At 40.8% G+C, this 15,074-nt stretch overlaps 1 protein-coding gene across 8 annotated transcripts in view; it reads right to left on the reverse strand.

The window, feature by feature from the left end:
* anks1b (ankyrin repeat and sterile alpha motif domain containing 1B) overlaps positions 1-15,074 on the reverse strand; it is a gene marked incomplete at its 5' end in the record, with an annotated part of 190,637 nt that overhangs the window by 17,974 nt on the left and 157,589 nt on the right. For all 8 annotated transcript variants that reach the window (XM_036149154.1, XM_036149151.1, XM_036149150.1 and 5 more), the window contains 3 exon segments: positions 2,082-2,207; positions 4,439-4,642; positions 6,637-6,744. In XM_036149154.1, coding sequence (XP_036005047.1) covers positions 2,082-2,207; positions 4,439-4,642; positions 6,637-6,744 — 438 coding nt within the window.

Raw genomic sequence — 15,074 nt, forward strand, 5'->3', positions numbered from 1 at the left:
AGCTGACATAATGAAGATGCTATCAGAGTCGGTCCTGAAGGTAGCAGCGAGTGTTTTGTTTATTTAGAGCCGAGGAACAAGAACCGATTCATGCTTCAGTCCCATCCTGGCTTTTTACCATCCTCCCATTAAAACAAACACAATGCTGCCTTATCTGTGTTTTTTCTCTCCATCTTATTTATTCCTATCCACCAGCTCCTGGCACCTTGCTGGCATTCACGCCATTCTGGCTCTCCCTCATTTATCTCGCTTTCTGAGTTTCCTTCAGCCTGTTGGACAACGAACAGAAAGACGGAGGTGCTCCTTGAAAGCCCCGCCATGTTTCACCAGGGAAACATGGCGGGGTTAGGGTGTAATGTCAAGGTTTAGACTCTGCAGATTCCTATATGTTTATTCCTCCTATTGAGAGTTAAAATTTAATATTTCCTCATGATCAGGTAGTAACTTGCATAAAGCTAAATCTTATATTATTAATTATACCAGCTAAAAGCTTAACTGAGCACAAAAAATATAAAGAATTTAAAGATCTTTACAAAAAATCTGTTGGCTCCCCTGATGAAGATGTGTAAAAACACTCATCTTTTATTTAAGGCTTTTGATTTAAGCACATTTATACAGAGTGGATAAAGAAACACGCATAAGTACATTTTACAATTCCTTAAAATAACTAACAAGCATTTCTTTACTTTAGCTTCCACGTATATCAGAGTTTTTAGAAACTGCTGATCTGTAATAAAAGACATGCTGTATTTGCAGTTTTTAAATGTGGCATTAAAGAAGCCCGGTTCTTTTAGGCTGGACCAGGACCTTCACTTCTTTCAGCTTCCACACAGTGAGAATGATGGAAAGGGAGAAATAAGTGTACCAGAACAAAGAAAAAAATATTTTCAGTCCTACCATCACAAATATGAAGCATTTTCTGGACTCAGCTTACACTTTAACTGGAACCGCGTGCTTTTGTCAGATGAGTCTAAACCTAAACTCGTTGGTAACAAATGCTACAGGGGATATGGAATAAAGATGCTGTGGGCTTTGTTCTCCTCCAAATTGCCCAGGATGCCTGGTTAGATCAGGTGGTCATGGATTGAACAGATTAATCGATTCCTCCATCCTAAATCTAGTGGAAATCTCTCCCTTTCTGCGCTCCATCCTGGTCAAATGTTACAGGAGAGGACTAGTTGCTGTCCCATTGCCAATAGGGCGCTGTACAAAGTATTGCCACCAGGGAGGCCAATAATTGTGGCTCTACTGGTGGTTTTGTTCAACATAGCTGGGATCTTCACAGCACATTTTAGACATCTTCAGCATGCGGGCCAATGAATTGTTCCGGGTCTGCAGGAACCCTGTTTGACAGATCCGCTCGTATGCGGTCCTAAGTGTTGGCGTGCACGGTGTAAGAAACAGGATTTACCCGCGCCGCCTCCATCTTAGCGAACATTACTGCTGAACACGGCCAGCTCAACGGGGCTAGAGAGGGCTCAAAGAGGGGCTCTTCCTCGCCGCCTTCGTCCTCCTCTTCCTGCCTTTCTAGTAACGTGCTGGCGTTTAGATCAACTCGCTACACGCTGAAGGAGAATCCTCTTATTTTCAGTAGATCATTCTTTAACATTCTGACCTAAGTGGTGTTTGGATGATTGGGCCCGATATTGCTGATGCATTTTCAGTTGTGCATTTTACTGTTTGATACTGAAACTTGCTTTTGTCTTTATCAGTGAAACAGGCACTCAACAGCATGTTTGAGACGTCTTAATGTGAAGGCAAGCAGAAACAAAAGATAATCCAAGATAATGCTTTCACCAACCAAACTTAAAAAATAGTTTAATAACCAATTAATGATAATAATGCACAACTTAAATTCAGCTTATTCCTTTCCCTGTGTGTGATGGTAGCCTTTAATTTATACCTTATCTTGCTCACATTTAGGAGCAGAACTGCAGGAGTTATTTACTCAAACTATGTCCGTCTGAACTAAAATCGTTTGCTTTTGTTTGTTCTAAGGAACATTTCATCTGATACTGATTGGGTTATATGTGCATTTCTGAACCTGCGTAAAAAAAACAGACGAAAGGGTTTGGACTCACGTAAGCTTCGTAGTCACAGGACTGAAAGATGAGCTTCTCTGGATGATGCTGCCAGTACTGAACGGGAGTGGAGGATGTCGCCTCGTTGGGCGGACGCAACGTGATCGGCTCGCACCATTCGCCAGCCTGGAAACGACAACCGAAAACACGGTAGTGTTGATGGGTTGGCTTGTTCTGCCACAGATGCTCCTCAAAGCTTAGGGGAGAAGAACATTCTCTTCTGCATGTTCTCCAACCGCAGCTTAGCTTAAGATTTAAACATGGGATTTTTTAAATCCAAACTACATACTTATGCAAGATTGGCACATATCAAGCTTATCATTTGCAGCGTTCCTTTATCGCTGAATCCAGATCGTTATTGCCTGAGAATGTACTCACAAACCAAGGGAAGGTGGAAATCTGTTGCAAATTCAGCAGCTTTAACAGTCAGCTTTTATTAAAAGTGGTTGAGCAATACTTTAAAGAACAAGAAGAAGTGTTTACAGAGACGTCAGCTGTAATAATTGCTCTCCTGGGACTAAGATAACTAATCTCAGCAACAATGCGAGAGCAACAACAGGTGTAATGGCACAGAAGAACGATCCTTCCTCCTGTCACGGTGATCTCTCTATTCACGCAAAGCTGACTCACGCAAACCACCTCAAAGTGTCGTTCCTGGAGTCATGAAAGGAGGGGAGACGCACTGAGACACAAACACACGTTTGGGATTCAGAGGGATAACCACAAGTGTGGTCATCTGCACTGATGAGCTCTGTGATTCACAAAAAGACCCCAATCACAGGAAATCAAAACACAGCTGCTGAGTTCCATGTGTGTCTGAATCACTGCACTGTGTTGATTAAAAGTCAAAAGGTCTCAGTTTACAGTTTGGATGCAATTAAAAGTTGTTGGAAAACGTTCCTTTATGGTGACAAATAGGACATTCTATAGGCCCTGTGTGTTTAGCAACATTTTAATATTTTATATGAATTTTAACAATAAGGAGAAACTGGGGTACTACAAATGAACAAACGCCACAGAGAGGACTTTAAACTACAAAATAATGAAGTTCTGTTTAGATTATATGAAGACACCCCCAACTTTATACCCGCCTAATGTGAATGCACGACCTAAATCTCAGACAGATGGCTAGATCCAAGGAGCTGAAGGCCCACAGAAAGGAGGCGGCAGCAGCTTATGAGGCTGGTAAGGGATTTGAAAAACTCTAAAGAAGAAAAGTGAAATCAGCCGTTCCACTGCACCAAAAATAGTCTACAAGTGGAGAAAATTCAAAACAAAACGCCCATGTCTGGCCGGCCAAGTAAGTTCACCCTGACAGCCGCCTGCAACGTAAAAGCAGACTTGAGAGACCCTAAAATGTCATCAACACGCCTACAGCCAAATAATACTGATACAAAAAATGAAGTCTGTACAGCCAGGAAGAGACAACAACAGTTTAACTTCTATTAGAAGGGCTGCAAGGAGGAAACATGAAGGTAAGACTGAAGTGTGGCACAGAGAAGTTAGACAAAAACAAAGACTTCATAGATAATGTTCTTTGGATGAGTCGGTCTAGAAATATTTGGCCCACACCAGGAAAACAAGAATCCAGCTATGAGATCTGGAGGTGGAAGCGTCATAATTTAGGACTAGTTCCTTTAGCATGACCTGGCCAGCTCACCACCATGTACTCCACCAAGCATCAGAGGGTGCGTCAAGAAAATGATAGAGCTTCTTCTTCTTAAAAAAAAATCAACCTGAGCAGAACTGGACCCAGGAACATGAGAATGATCCCAACGCATTGATGAGAATTAAGGATTGGAAAGTCCTGGGTCAGGTCAAAAGCCCAGATCTGATTGAAAGTCTGTGCAGTGACTTGAAACGAGCCGTAAATGCAGGAAAACCCTGAAGAGTTTCACACCTGAAGCTGCGGAGCGGGACACCGTTCCTCAGATAAACGCCAGAGACCTTTAGAGAGCTAAAGAAGCGTCTCACAGAGGTTACTTTAGGAGATGGGGTCAGGTGTCCTGCCTCTTTCCTCAGAAAACACATTTTGTTGATATCTTTAGTTTAATTACTAAAAACTTTCACTTTACTGCATTATAAAAACAGATGTAACACTGTCTTAAACTTTAATTTGTCTTACAACATTACAAATGATCAACAACAAGAAGGCTAAAACAGAAATTGGAATAAAACATTATTAGAATAAAGTATTTCAGTGAAATAATGAACAAAAAAAGGTTTATTTTAGGAAAATTGGACTAATTGTCCTAATCTATAGGATTTGTTTTCTCTGGTGAAAATTTGGCCCATTACTGATCCCATTTCCAAACTGGTGCATCCCCTCCCTCTCCATTCATCCCTCCCATCCTCACCATGCTGACTTGAGCCATCTGTCGCTCCAGCTTGGATCGCGGCACGTCGTCAAAGTAGTTCTCGGTGCTGCGCTGCCTGCGCCGAGCGTCCGCCTGCATAATGAGGTGCTGCACGTCCAGAGATCCGCCGGGGACCCCCGTCGTATACGCTGCCTGGCCTACCGAGGGGCTGAGCTGAGGAGGAGTGTGGTTTCCTCCAGGTTCCTGGGGGAAAAGAGAAGAAAGGCAGCGAGCATGAGAGGCTTCGTCTATCATTTAATGATGTGCTATGCTACCGCTTCTACTGCAAGTCAAGCAAATGAATGCACAACAGTGTCACATTTTGTATTTACCTTCATAAACTATTGCTTTGAAAATTGGAAGCTAAAATGCAGAATAATCAGTCACAATCATTAAAATGTAAGAGTTTTTGCAGCAATGGTTGATAATATCAGTGCTCCTGCACATTTTTCATAATAAATATTCTTAGAAAATTGATGTATGGCTGGACGGATAGAACGGTTAATAACTGGTTGGATAAAAAAATAAACAGGTGTTTTGATGGATGGACAGATCAATGATGGAAAAGGATAGATGGATGAATAACTGGTTGGATAAAAAAATAAACAGGTGTTTTGATGGATGGACGGATCAATCATGGAAAAGGATAGATGGATGAATAAATGATTGGATAAAAATATGTTTTGATGGATGGACGGACAGATTGACCAATGATGGACAAAAGGAAAGACAGATGGAGAAATAGAAAGATGAATTTCTGGATGGAAAGGTGGATAAAGCTAAAAGACCAGTGATATTAGGCACTAATGCTGGAACTTCAAATATTTATATATATCTGGAGAGATCTAAAATCAAATTCTGTTTTTGCAGACCCCATAGGAACCGTGTTATATAGAGCTGCTGCTCTACTGACTCTAATGACTCTAGAGTAATGAGGCCCAACCTTATAACATTAAATAATAACTGGAATAGGAACGCTTCAATGTAGAGTAATGAGTGAAAAAGCCTTCGTTTCTTCTCCTGGGCTGGTTTCTGCTTCTTTTATCACAGCAGCATGCTTACACACTGGAAGATGATGAAGCTTAGAGTAATCATCTTAACAGAGTCATACATTATAATCTAAGACATCCAATATAATCTGCCTTGGCTTCAATCATAAGCTGTCTGCACATATTTGTAATTACCACAGGGCTGAAAAAGCAGGTCATATAATGGCTCCGTTATTCAGCGGGACTTTATAGAGGACAAATCAAGCCATTTGCTTATATTTGAATAACTTCTGAGGTTCGACGTTTTGAAGGAGCTACGGCTTTATTTCTGCATACAAATCAGCAGATGTGGTCTTTAACAGAGGTGGGACTGGAGCCGGTTGCAGAAAAGCAAATACAAGCGATATGGAAAATGAAGGAGCAAAAATCATTTCAAATGGCAAATAATAATTTAACTATATAAACTAGATTCTTACTAAGAGGTAGAATATTTATTCTAGTATGTGGTATCATTCATCATTTCCTCTGCCGACAGAAAAAAACACGCCAAGAGAAAGACGGCTTTTAGGCTGCATCATCAACAGCAGCGATGCTTCATCTCCCCAATGGAATTGGACCAACAAACAAGGACTAGCTTCTCCCACAGCACTGGATGGAGTAATATTTACTCTGTTAGTCTAGATTTTGTGCACTAACCTTTTTTAAAATGGCATTCTGTAGCCATAGACAAATAAAATAAAATAAATTGTCGCTAAAAGTATCCAATCCGTTTGCGCATCCATTCTTCTGTGCATGCATTCGTCGACCGATTCACCAACCCATCCGTTTGTTCATCTCTCCATCCATACAACTAACCGTGCTTCCATCCATCTGTACTTCCTCTCATCCGTCCGTCCAGCCATCATCTAAATCCATCTACATTATTAATCTGTCGTTCTGTTTGTCCGTCCATCTGTCAATATATTTATCCATCATCCGTGAATTCAGTACACATTAATCCGTCAGTTTGTCCATTAATCAATCCATCTGTTTTTACCGTTCTTCCCTCCATCTACTAATCAAACCATCAATTTATCCATCCGCTCGCCACGTTTGCAGGTTCTCTATTTAAAGCCTGACTCCTGTAGAAATATCAACAATAGTTATATAGTAATATTTAGAATTTCGGACTAAAAAAGAACCCTGTTCACCGTGTTTCTGACAACGTACCCGTAAGGAGATGGCCCGCGGAGGTTTCTGTGGTGTGTCGTCGTGTAGCCGGTCCCCCAGTGATGCCAGGATCCGCTTTCTGTGTCCGATGAGATTGATCTTCAACACCTAAACGAACACAGAGACAGTAGAGCAATGAAATGTGTTTCAGCGGGGGAAATAAAATCAATCAATATAAGTGGTGGTGAAACAATCGGCACATAGTAGATTTACATTTTGACACCACAACGCTGGAAATGAGATGTTGAGACTGCAAATATGCAAAAACACTGAGGTTGGTGGTGTAAAAACTGATGACTTATGTCTTAATTTACATAAGTTAAACATGTTTTTAAGGAAGTATCAATTAAGCTGCTTTTGCATGGAACAATTAGTTAGTTTTTACATCTTAAACAGTTGCACACTCCCATTCTCAGCCAGAGATGGTAGAGCGGCAAAGGCACCTAACGAGCAAAAATGAGCCCTAAACAGTGTAAGGTGCCTGTGAGCAAACATGATTATAGCTGTCAACTGGATTAAACTACTACACTTTGCATTACTTCCTTTAACCCTGGTCAGGAATGATTTCCTTCTTGGAGCAGGTAATGAGCTATGTCAATTTTAAACAGTGAAATGTAAAAATAATGCCCGTATTTTTAAAGAATCCCAAGACTAAAAGTAGCTCTTAGTGACATCATTTTAGGAAAAATCTTAGAATTGTTTGAATTTTACCTGAGTAGGATAAAAGCTATTCGTAAAGCATCTTAGACCATAACAGAGCTCCTAAAGGACAACAATTTTAGGAGGACAAAGAGTGTCTTAATCAGGGAAGACGGCGGAGAGAGCTGATTGGCTGATCCACCACCTAAATATGGAGGAAATGAGCACGTTAACTTCAACTGTCTTAAAATATGTAGATAAGATAAACTCTATCATCCCCGTAGGGGCAAATTAATTCGTTTCAGCGGCCCGAAGGGTTGAAGGCGCAGCTCAAGTAATGTAATTTTTAATGAGGATAAATAAATAATAGGAATAATTATGAATAATCATGAATAAGAAAATGGAAAAAGGTAAAAAGAATATTGTGCAGAGGAATTTCTAATGTTATTTACACAAACTGCTCACAAAAATAAAGATTTTAGATGCACTGGGAAAAGTCACAGAAAAATATACACACAAATTCACACCGCAGACACAAGATAAAAGAGGTGAGAAAGTATTTTCTGTATTGTACATGATGACGTCAGCAGCCTAAATTATCATCTAGAAGTTTGCTTGTGTGATGTTCTCCTTTCTGGCTCCTGGTTACTGGACGGAGCGCTTCTCACTTTCCTGGTTGGTGAGTAAAAGCACCAAGAACCACATTAATCTGTGCCTATTTGCAACGTGATCCAGGGACCAATTTACCTTTCAACACTCTATTCTCCTCCCGGAGAATAGAGTGTGCTCCATGTTTTATTGTGGTCAGTTTGCCAAATACAACAGGTCATCACAATAAAACGCTGACAGGTGAGAGCACGTTAATATCAAATAGATGACGTAGTAAAACAAGCAATATGATGAGTGAACATAAGCTAATCAAAATGATGACGAGGATCAAACATTTTCAGGCTGTGTGACAATTATTTAACTTTGCAATATTATCATGTAACATCTAATCGGTTAATATCTGTCCTTTGATCGCTAGGAGCGTATTTGTGTGTTTTTCTTCTCCTATCAACCAATCACAGCTCTTAAACGACTGCGTCGGTCTCAGCAACTATCTGCATCTCTCTTAAGCTAAAACTCCAGGCAGGACGTTCTACGCTAAGATAGGAGACTGCGGACACTAGGCTTTTGTTGTTAAACCTGGCTTCCATGTAGTTTGAAACTTCCCTAAGCCTTTTTTTTTTTTTTTTAGTTTATCTCATTGTAATTCCTATAAAACATAATTTGGCTACAGCAACATTTTAGGCCATCTTTACCAAGGCTGCCATTAATTATAAAAGGTGGAAGTCGGTTGTTTTTGTCTCGAACAAATCCAGACCTGAACAAGTGTTTTCCCAGCTGCTTACGCATGGATATTTTAGTTTGGGGGAAAAAAAATGTCTTCATGAAGTTTTAAGTCGCTTGACAAATGATGTTATTTCTATTTTATATAACCACAGCTCTGCCCTTCCTGTTAGCCAGGACCTTTGATTATCACTGGGAGACGGCAATTCTCGATAATTATGAATATATGAGAGAAAACCATGAAGTAGGTTATTTTCAAGAAGAGAAAACATATGCAGTCATTAATTAGTTTAATTAAAAGTCCTTTTTAAATCACTGAGGTCATCATAGGCTTGTGAAAGCTGATATTTATGTGTCGGTGCATGTGTGTGTGCAATAGGAGGTATCTATATATTTGCATATTTTGATGTCTTCTCTCTCTTTTATCTCAGCTGCCATGTTCTTGAACGTGCCTAATGTGACTAAATGTAAACTGAATTGAGTTGAATTACTTAAACAACATAATATTGAGACATCAACGGGAATAACTCTGCAGTCAGAACTACTTGGACGTCATATTTTGTTGACAACATTTAGAAATAATTTGATTTTGTTAAACTTGAGACTGACTTTGCAACTTTCTCATCTTTGACGAGCAGCTAATTCTTGGTTCTACTCTCTGACTAAGGTTCCTTCATAGGACTGCGAGTTCCCTGACGAGATCTGACCCGTATAATAGGCCGTAAGATGCACGAGACTGTGACAGGTCTGTAATTGTCTAGAAAAGAAAACAGACTCGGAGAAACGCCTTCATTCTGCCCTTGGTTGCAGCAGGGGCCGCCTGTGCCAGGTACTGAATCTTCTAAAGAGACAAGCAGGGACTCGGCAGCCGTCTGCAAGGATGTCGTTGGCACCATCTGCATCTTCTGGCATCACGCAGACACACAATAAATGTCTGCAAGCTTTTATATAACTGCTGCTGCTTGAAGGCTTTCAAAAGGCACGAAAAAGAAGGCCTGTGTGCTTGTCTCTAGGACAAAGCGTAGTATAAAATAACTTTGCATAAATTATTATTCTACATCTGTTAAACAGCCTTAAGGAAGTAAACAAGCAATCACAAACAAACTTTACCGTACAGTGCATGGACACATGGTTTGAAATGAATACTGAATCGTGCTTTTTTTTTGTTATACTTAATTCCAGAGAAATAAAAATCTTATAGAAAGTTGTTAAAGGGCTGAAATCACATATCAAATCTGTTATTTTTGACCCAATGCAGAAGATGGGCAGGTTGCAGGCGTTTTATGTCCAGATTGCACTTCAGTTTTAGCTTTTCTTCATTCCTAATTATTTCCTCCCCCAAAAAATCATAAAATTACAATATTATTCAACCGAACCTTTTCAAAAATTATATTTCAGCACAAAAAATGTATATTTTGAAAATCTGTAAAGTAGAAAATGACCTGGATGGTGCACATTTACAGCCAATAAAAAGAGGTTATAAAACCTCCAGCCTTTATAGTGTCTCCTGTGAGGTTGCAGCATGACTCAGTTCTCACAATCCTGTGTTATCGCAGTTAAATAAGTACAGACGCACACACCTCCTGAAAAAAAAAAAAAAAAAACGCTCAGTAATTGCCCCGCATGGTGTGAACTGGTGTGCTACTTGTTGCCTTATGCAACAGCATCTACTTCAGATACACTAGAAGCCTCAACCTCAGCCTGGAGTTCAATGCTCACCATAGCAACAATGGTTGCTGCAGCAGTCACCCACACACACACACACACACACACACACACACACACACACACACACACACACACACACACTCATCCTTTCTTTTTTTTAAAAAACCACACACCCAAAAACAAAAAAGAAATCTGGGCGCTCTCTCACATGCCCACAGCCTAAACAGCTGTTAAAAGTGTGGGGGAGAAGATTACATCGTTGCAGTTAAATCGATGAGAATTAACTATTATTAAAACGCACACTTTGCTCTCTCTGTGATGCCTAACAGCAACAGAAGCCCCATTTAGTTTAAATAACGCCGGTGCACACTTATGTGTGGCACATATACGTCCTAACACAACGGCTCTTTATTATAGTCAAACTCTGCTCAAATCAACAGGAGACAATGATGGGAGGTAAAAATAAAGCGCAGGAGTAATCAAACCACTCCAAGTTTTTGCTGTTACAATCGAAGCGTGGACCAACAGAATGACGCTCACAGTGGTGAAGTGGAGAGAAAGGACACGTGTCTTCAGTCTGGCAGCTTGTTAAAGAACAAAAGGCCTTCTGAGCTACATCTCTACCAGCTTTGCACATCTAGAAAATGAAAATGATTCCTATTATTCTTAGCAAAAAAGCTCAAACCATGGATGGATGGATGGTAAACGGTTTCAAGTCTTGCCACAAATTCTCTAGATCTGGGCTTTGACTAGGTCATTCTAACAGACAGACGTGGTTTGGTCTGATCCAGTCAACTGTAGCTTGAGGTTGTATCTTTAATATTTTCACTGATGGAAGGTGAACCTCAGGTCTCAAGACCAGAGTTTCCCCATGTTTAGCTCCAACCATGTTTTCTATCACTGTTTAGCAAAAGCAGAAGTAAAGCATCGTGTCCAGCATGATGCCGTCACTGCTATGCGTTAGATGGACTAACAAAGTTTCATTTTGGTCTCATCTGCGACCCAGGCACCTTTTTCAACAGGGTTTCTATCCCTCTTTGTCACGTTGGAAGTTGTGCTTAAATAAAATAAAAAAGGCCTTTGTTTCACAGCTTGGTTTGGGATGTTGAGATTACTAAACTGTCACAGTCCTGGACCATGTTTGGGCTTCTTCAAACTTCGAGAACAGGTACAGTAAAGCATCCAGAAGACATCAAATCCACTTTCACTGCTCTAAGCACAACTACTTGCAAGGTTTGGGATAAGTCTTCCTTTACCACAGCACTCATTAAAAGCACAGAGAGGTACAGAAGTCGTACCGGGCCTTCGATTGTTCTCCGCATGGCTCTGACTGCACACAGAAACGTGAAACACTGGCCATCCGAGCTGCTTCACTTCACCCAGCGCCACTGGTGTTATCACTGTAGCATGAAGTCATCTGGGTCACCGTTTGCTTCCACAATACTGCTCAGCTCTTCTGTGTGTCTTCTTTGTGCACCAATCAGGGCGCTAATCCCGTTAGAGGTCCCGCTAGCCCAGATTGAACGCGCTTGATTAACAAATTAGCCGCCGTGCATTCAGTTGAACACATGCTTTTACTTTTTTTTCCCCCCCTTCCCTGCAGAAACTACACTGCAGAACTTTGGACATTTCTGAAAGTGTTTTCACCTTCCAAGTCATTAGAGTTGGTTGATCAGGATGTTAAACAGAACATCTAAAAGCCAGAGGAATGGTTCTGCTATAACTATGAATAAAACTGGTTATTTTTACCACCTTCTTCAGGACACCGAATAAAATCACAGGAACACATCAGCCTCTTCGAAAACCGGATGATGACAGCTCATTGTGGAAGAAGAGCAGAGCAGCAGAGGCAGAAAGCGTCACGTCGCGGTGCATTCACAAGTGACCTCTGGCTCAGGACGCCGAAGACAAAAAAAGAAAGCCCTCTCTGCGCGTCTTACTGGAGGGGACGCTGGAGCTGGTGGGTTTACTGGAGCATGAAACGCAGCGAGGGACCCGACAGTCCAGCCGCTGTCTGTGCTCAAGCTAGCACACCGTTTTAATGATGGGAGAAGGAAGAAACGGACATTTTCCCCCCCTCAGCCTTTGTTTCATTTACACCGACTCGCTAAACTATCCATCTCATTACCCTCATATTTTCTTTCCTTACGCCTCCCTTCACTTTCTGTCCAGATTCCCTTGACCCCCAACTACCTCATTTGCCAGCTCAATTCAAGGCTTTTTTTGTTCCAGTTAATAAAAGAAAAGAACAATCAAGAAGACATGTCTTGGTAAATTCTGCTAACAAAGCAGTAACGTTTGTTTCTATCGTTCAGCCATGAAAACTGCACCTGGGAGCCACATCACTGTTGGGTATCTTGTAGCGATATGACCCGTCACCCTTTCTTTACCGGCTACGAGGTTTTAGTTCACTGCGATGGCGACAATGCCTGCAGCATCTGATCCTAAAGGATTAATTGGGGTTCAAACCTCTGAAGGCTCCTGCATCGATTCCTGCAGATCAAAGAATCACCGGCGTAAGCTGCCTTTAATTGCCTTGGTCAGAATGCATTACAGGACAACTGAGTGCTAGTATTGATCAGTAAATAGCTCGGGTCTGTCTGAATGCAATCTTGGAGGCTGATTACATGGCTTTGACTGCCTTCAATTCACCAAGGTCACTACTTTTCCTGTAAGGATACCAGCAGGCAACAGTACTTTCAGATATTTAACTGTCCAAGCTAATACATTTTATACTGGTGGGAGCACATTCTGTACTACATCTAGTTGTAGTCTTCGGATAATCTCAGATCAACTCGCAGAGGACAGACAAGACATTGCAGAGCAACATTTTCCTGCTGCTAAGATGTTCCCAGGCCAGAATAGATGTGAAGTCCCTCTGGGGAGTTCTGGGTCTGCTTCATGGTCTCCCCCAGCTGAGATGAGCCTAAAAATCTTCTATGGGAAGCAGCAACCACGGATGGCAGAGCTCCTAACCTCATTGTTTGGGCGGAGTCCAGCCACCCTGTAGAGGAAGCTTGCTTTAACTCTTTGCATCCAGGATCTGACTCTTTCAAGTCATGATCAATACCACGAGACGGGTGAAGGTCAGAACGTGCATGGATGGACCAACCCTGATGACCACAGGAGGTTGTCAGAGCGTAGCTGGACTGACCTTTGGTCATTAGGGTGGGAACATGAACAGATCGATCCTAATAACCATAGGTGACGGTTAGAAAGTACACAGAAACACCCACAGGTGAGGGATAAAACATAGGAGGTCACACCCTGATGATTATAGGTGAGGGTGGAAGTTGTTGGCTAAACTCTTATTAGAGCATTTAAAACCGCGGCCATTTTGGACAAGACAACGTGCCACTTTCCTCTGATGCTCGTCTTGTTTTCCACATTTAGAAAGGAACAAGATTATGCACAGTGGGTAATGCAGGCTGTCCGTAAACAGAATAGTATCATCTGCACAACCCGAAAGCTCAGGGGTGTCTGATTCAGCCTTTAAGGGCCTGAATCAAATGAATGGGTCATTAGCAGGGCTCAGCAGAACTTTATGATATATTACAGAGATCGTTCAAGCTTTATTCATGGTTGTCGGCGCAAGGACTCTAAAATATACAATATGCAGACTAGAATCACATGGTGATACTCCAGAGCAGGAGTTACTGAACTTCTCAGCCTGCGATCCCTAAAATAACAACGCCACACACCAGCGACCCCCTTTTTGTGGGCCGGAGGGGGATTTTATTTATTTTTGGAAAATTACGAGAATAAAGTCATCATTTTAAGAGAACTCTTACAAAAAAGTGCAGTCTTCCCCCTGGTTAAAATGAGGAATGCTGACCATCTTGTAAAGTTATATTTTGATATCAATTTCACAAATTGGCATCGATTTATTATTAGTGTGAGGACTTAGGAATGCCTGTGTGACTACTCTTGTAATATTCTGACTTTATTTGTGTAAAATTCTTTATTCTTGTACACTTAATTATGACTTTATTTTCATTATTTCCAAAAGAAAAAGGATTATGGTCATTGTAGATGAAAGAAAATACATTATTGGCCAAAGGAATTTTGAGATTAATCTGTTTTCTGATGTTGAAAGGTAACATTTTCAAGAAAAAAATATTTTTCTGTGATTAAGGGCATATATGTTCTGTATTAAAAGAAGAATACCTCTGACATTGTAAAGTCAGGAACTTTGGATCATCTCGCGGCCCCCCCAGAGTGTCTGAACCCCCCATTTGTGAACCCATGCTCTAGAGTTTTCACACTAGTGAAAAAAGTATCTGGTATTTCAAGATGGTGAGATTGTTCAATTGTAGTTTCATCAAAATGTCTCTGCATGACATTTGGGTTCTTATTTAAGTTATTGGTTTAAAATTCTGAGTTTGGAGTTTTGAAATCAAAAAATGTTTAGGAAACACAATCCCGCTGAAGTTGTAAAACTGTGCTCTGAAATTATGAAGACAACGCAATTATTAAAATTTTCTGCAAAAAGGAACACAGATGGTAACACCATGTAATTCTCTAAACTCTGGATATAAAGAAATGTTAGGTATAAATGGATTGCATTTACATCCTCCACTCAGGCAGATTGTGAATGACTCCTCAAGGTCTGGCCCTTTCTTTCGATCCTTTTTCGTTAGTTTCCTTTAGTATAATTTTTGTCTTAACATGCTGGATTTACATAAACTAAGTGCATTGCTTCTATGTGAAAAGCTTCTGTTGATAATTTCCTTTGTCATGTATAGTAAAAACTGAAAAAGGACTCAAGAACACTGTCTGTGAGACATAATTGTAACGTC

This window comes from Fundulus heteroclitus, chromosome 17 (assembly GCF_011125445.2).
Source record: "Fundulus heteroclitus isolate FHET01 chromosome 17, MU-UCD_Fhet_4.1, whole genome shotgun sequence".
Classification (NCBI taxonomy): domain Eukaryota; kingdom Metazoa; phylum Chordata; class Actinopteri; order Cyprinodontiformes; family Fundulidae; genus Fundulus; species Fundulus heteroclitus.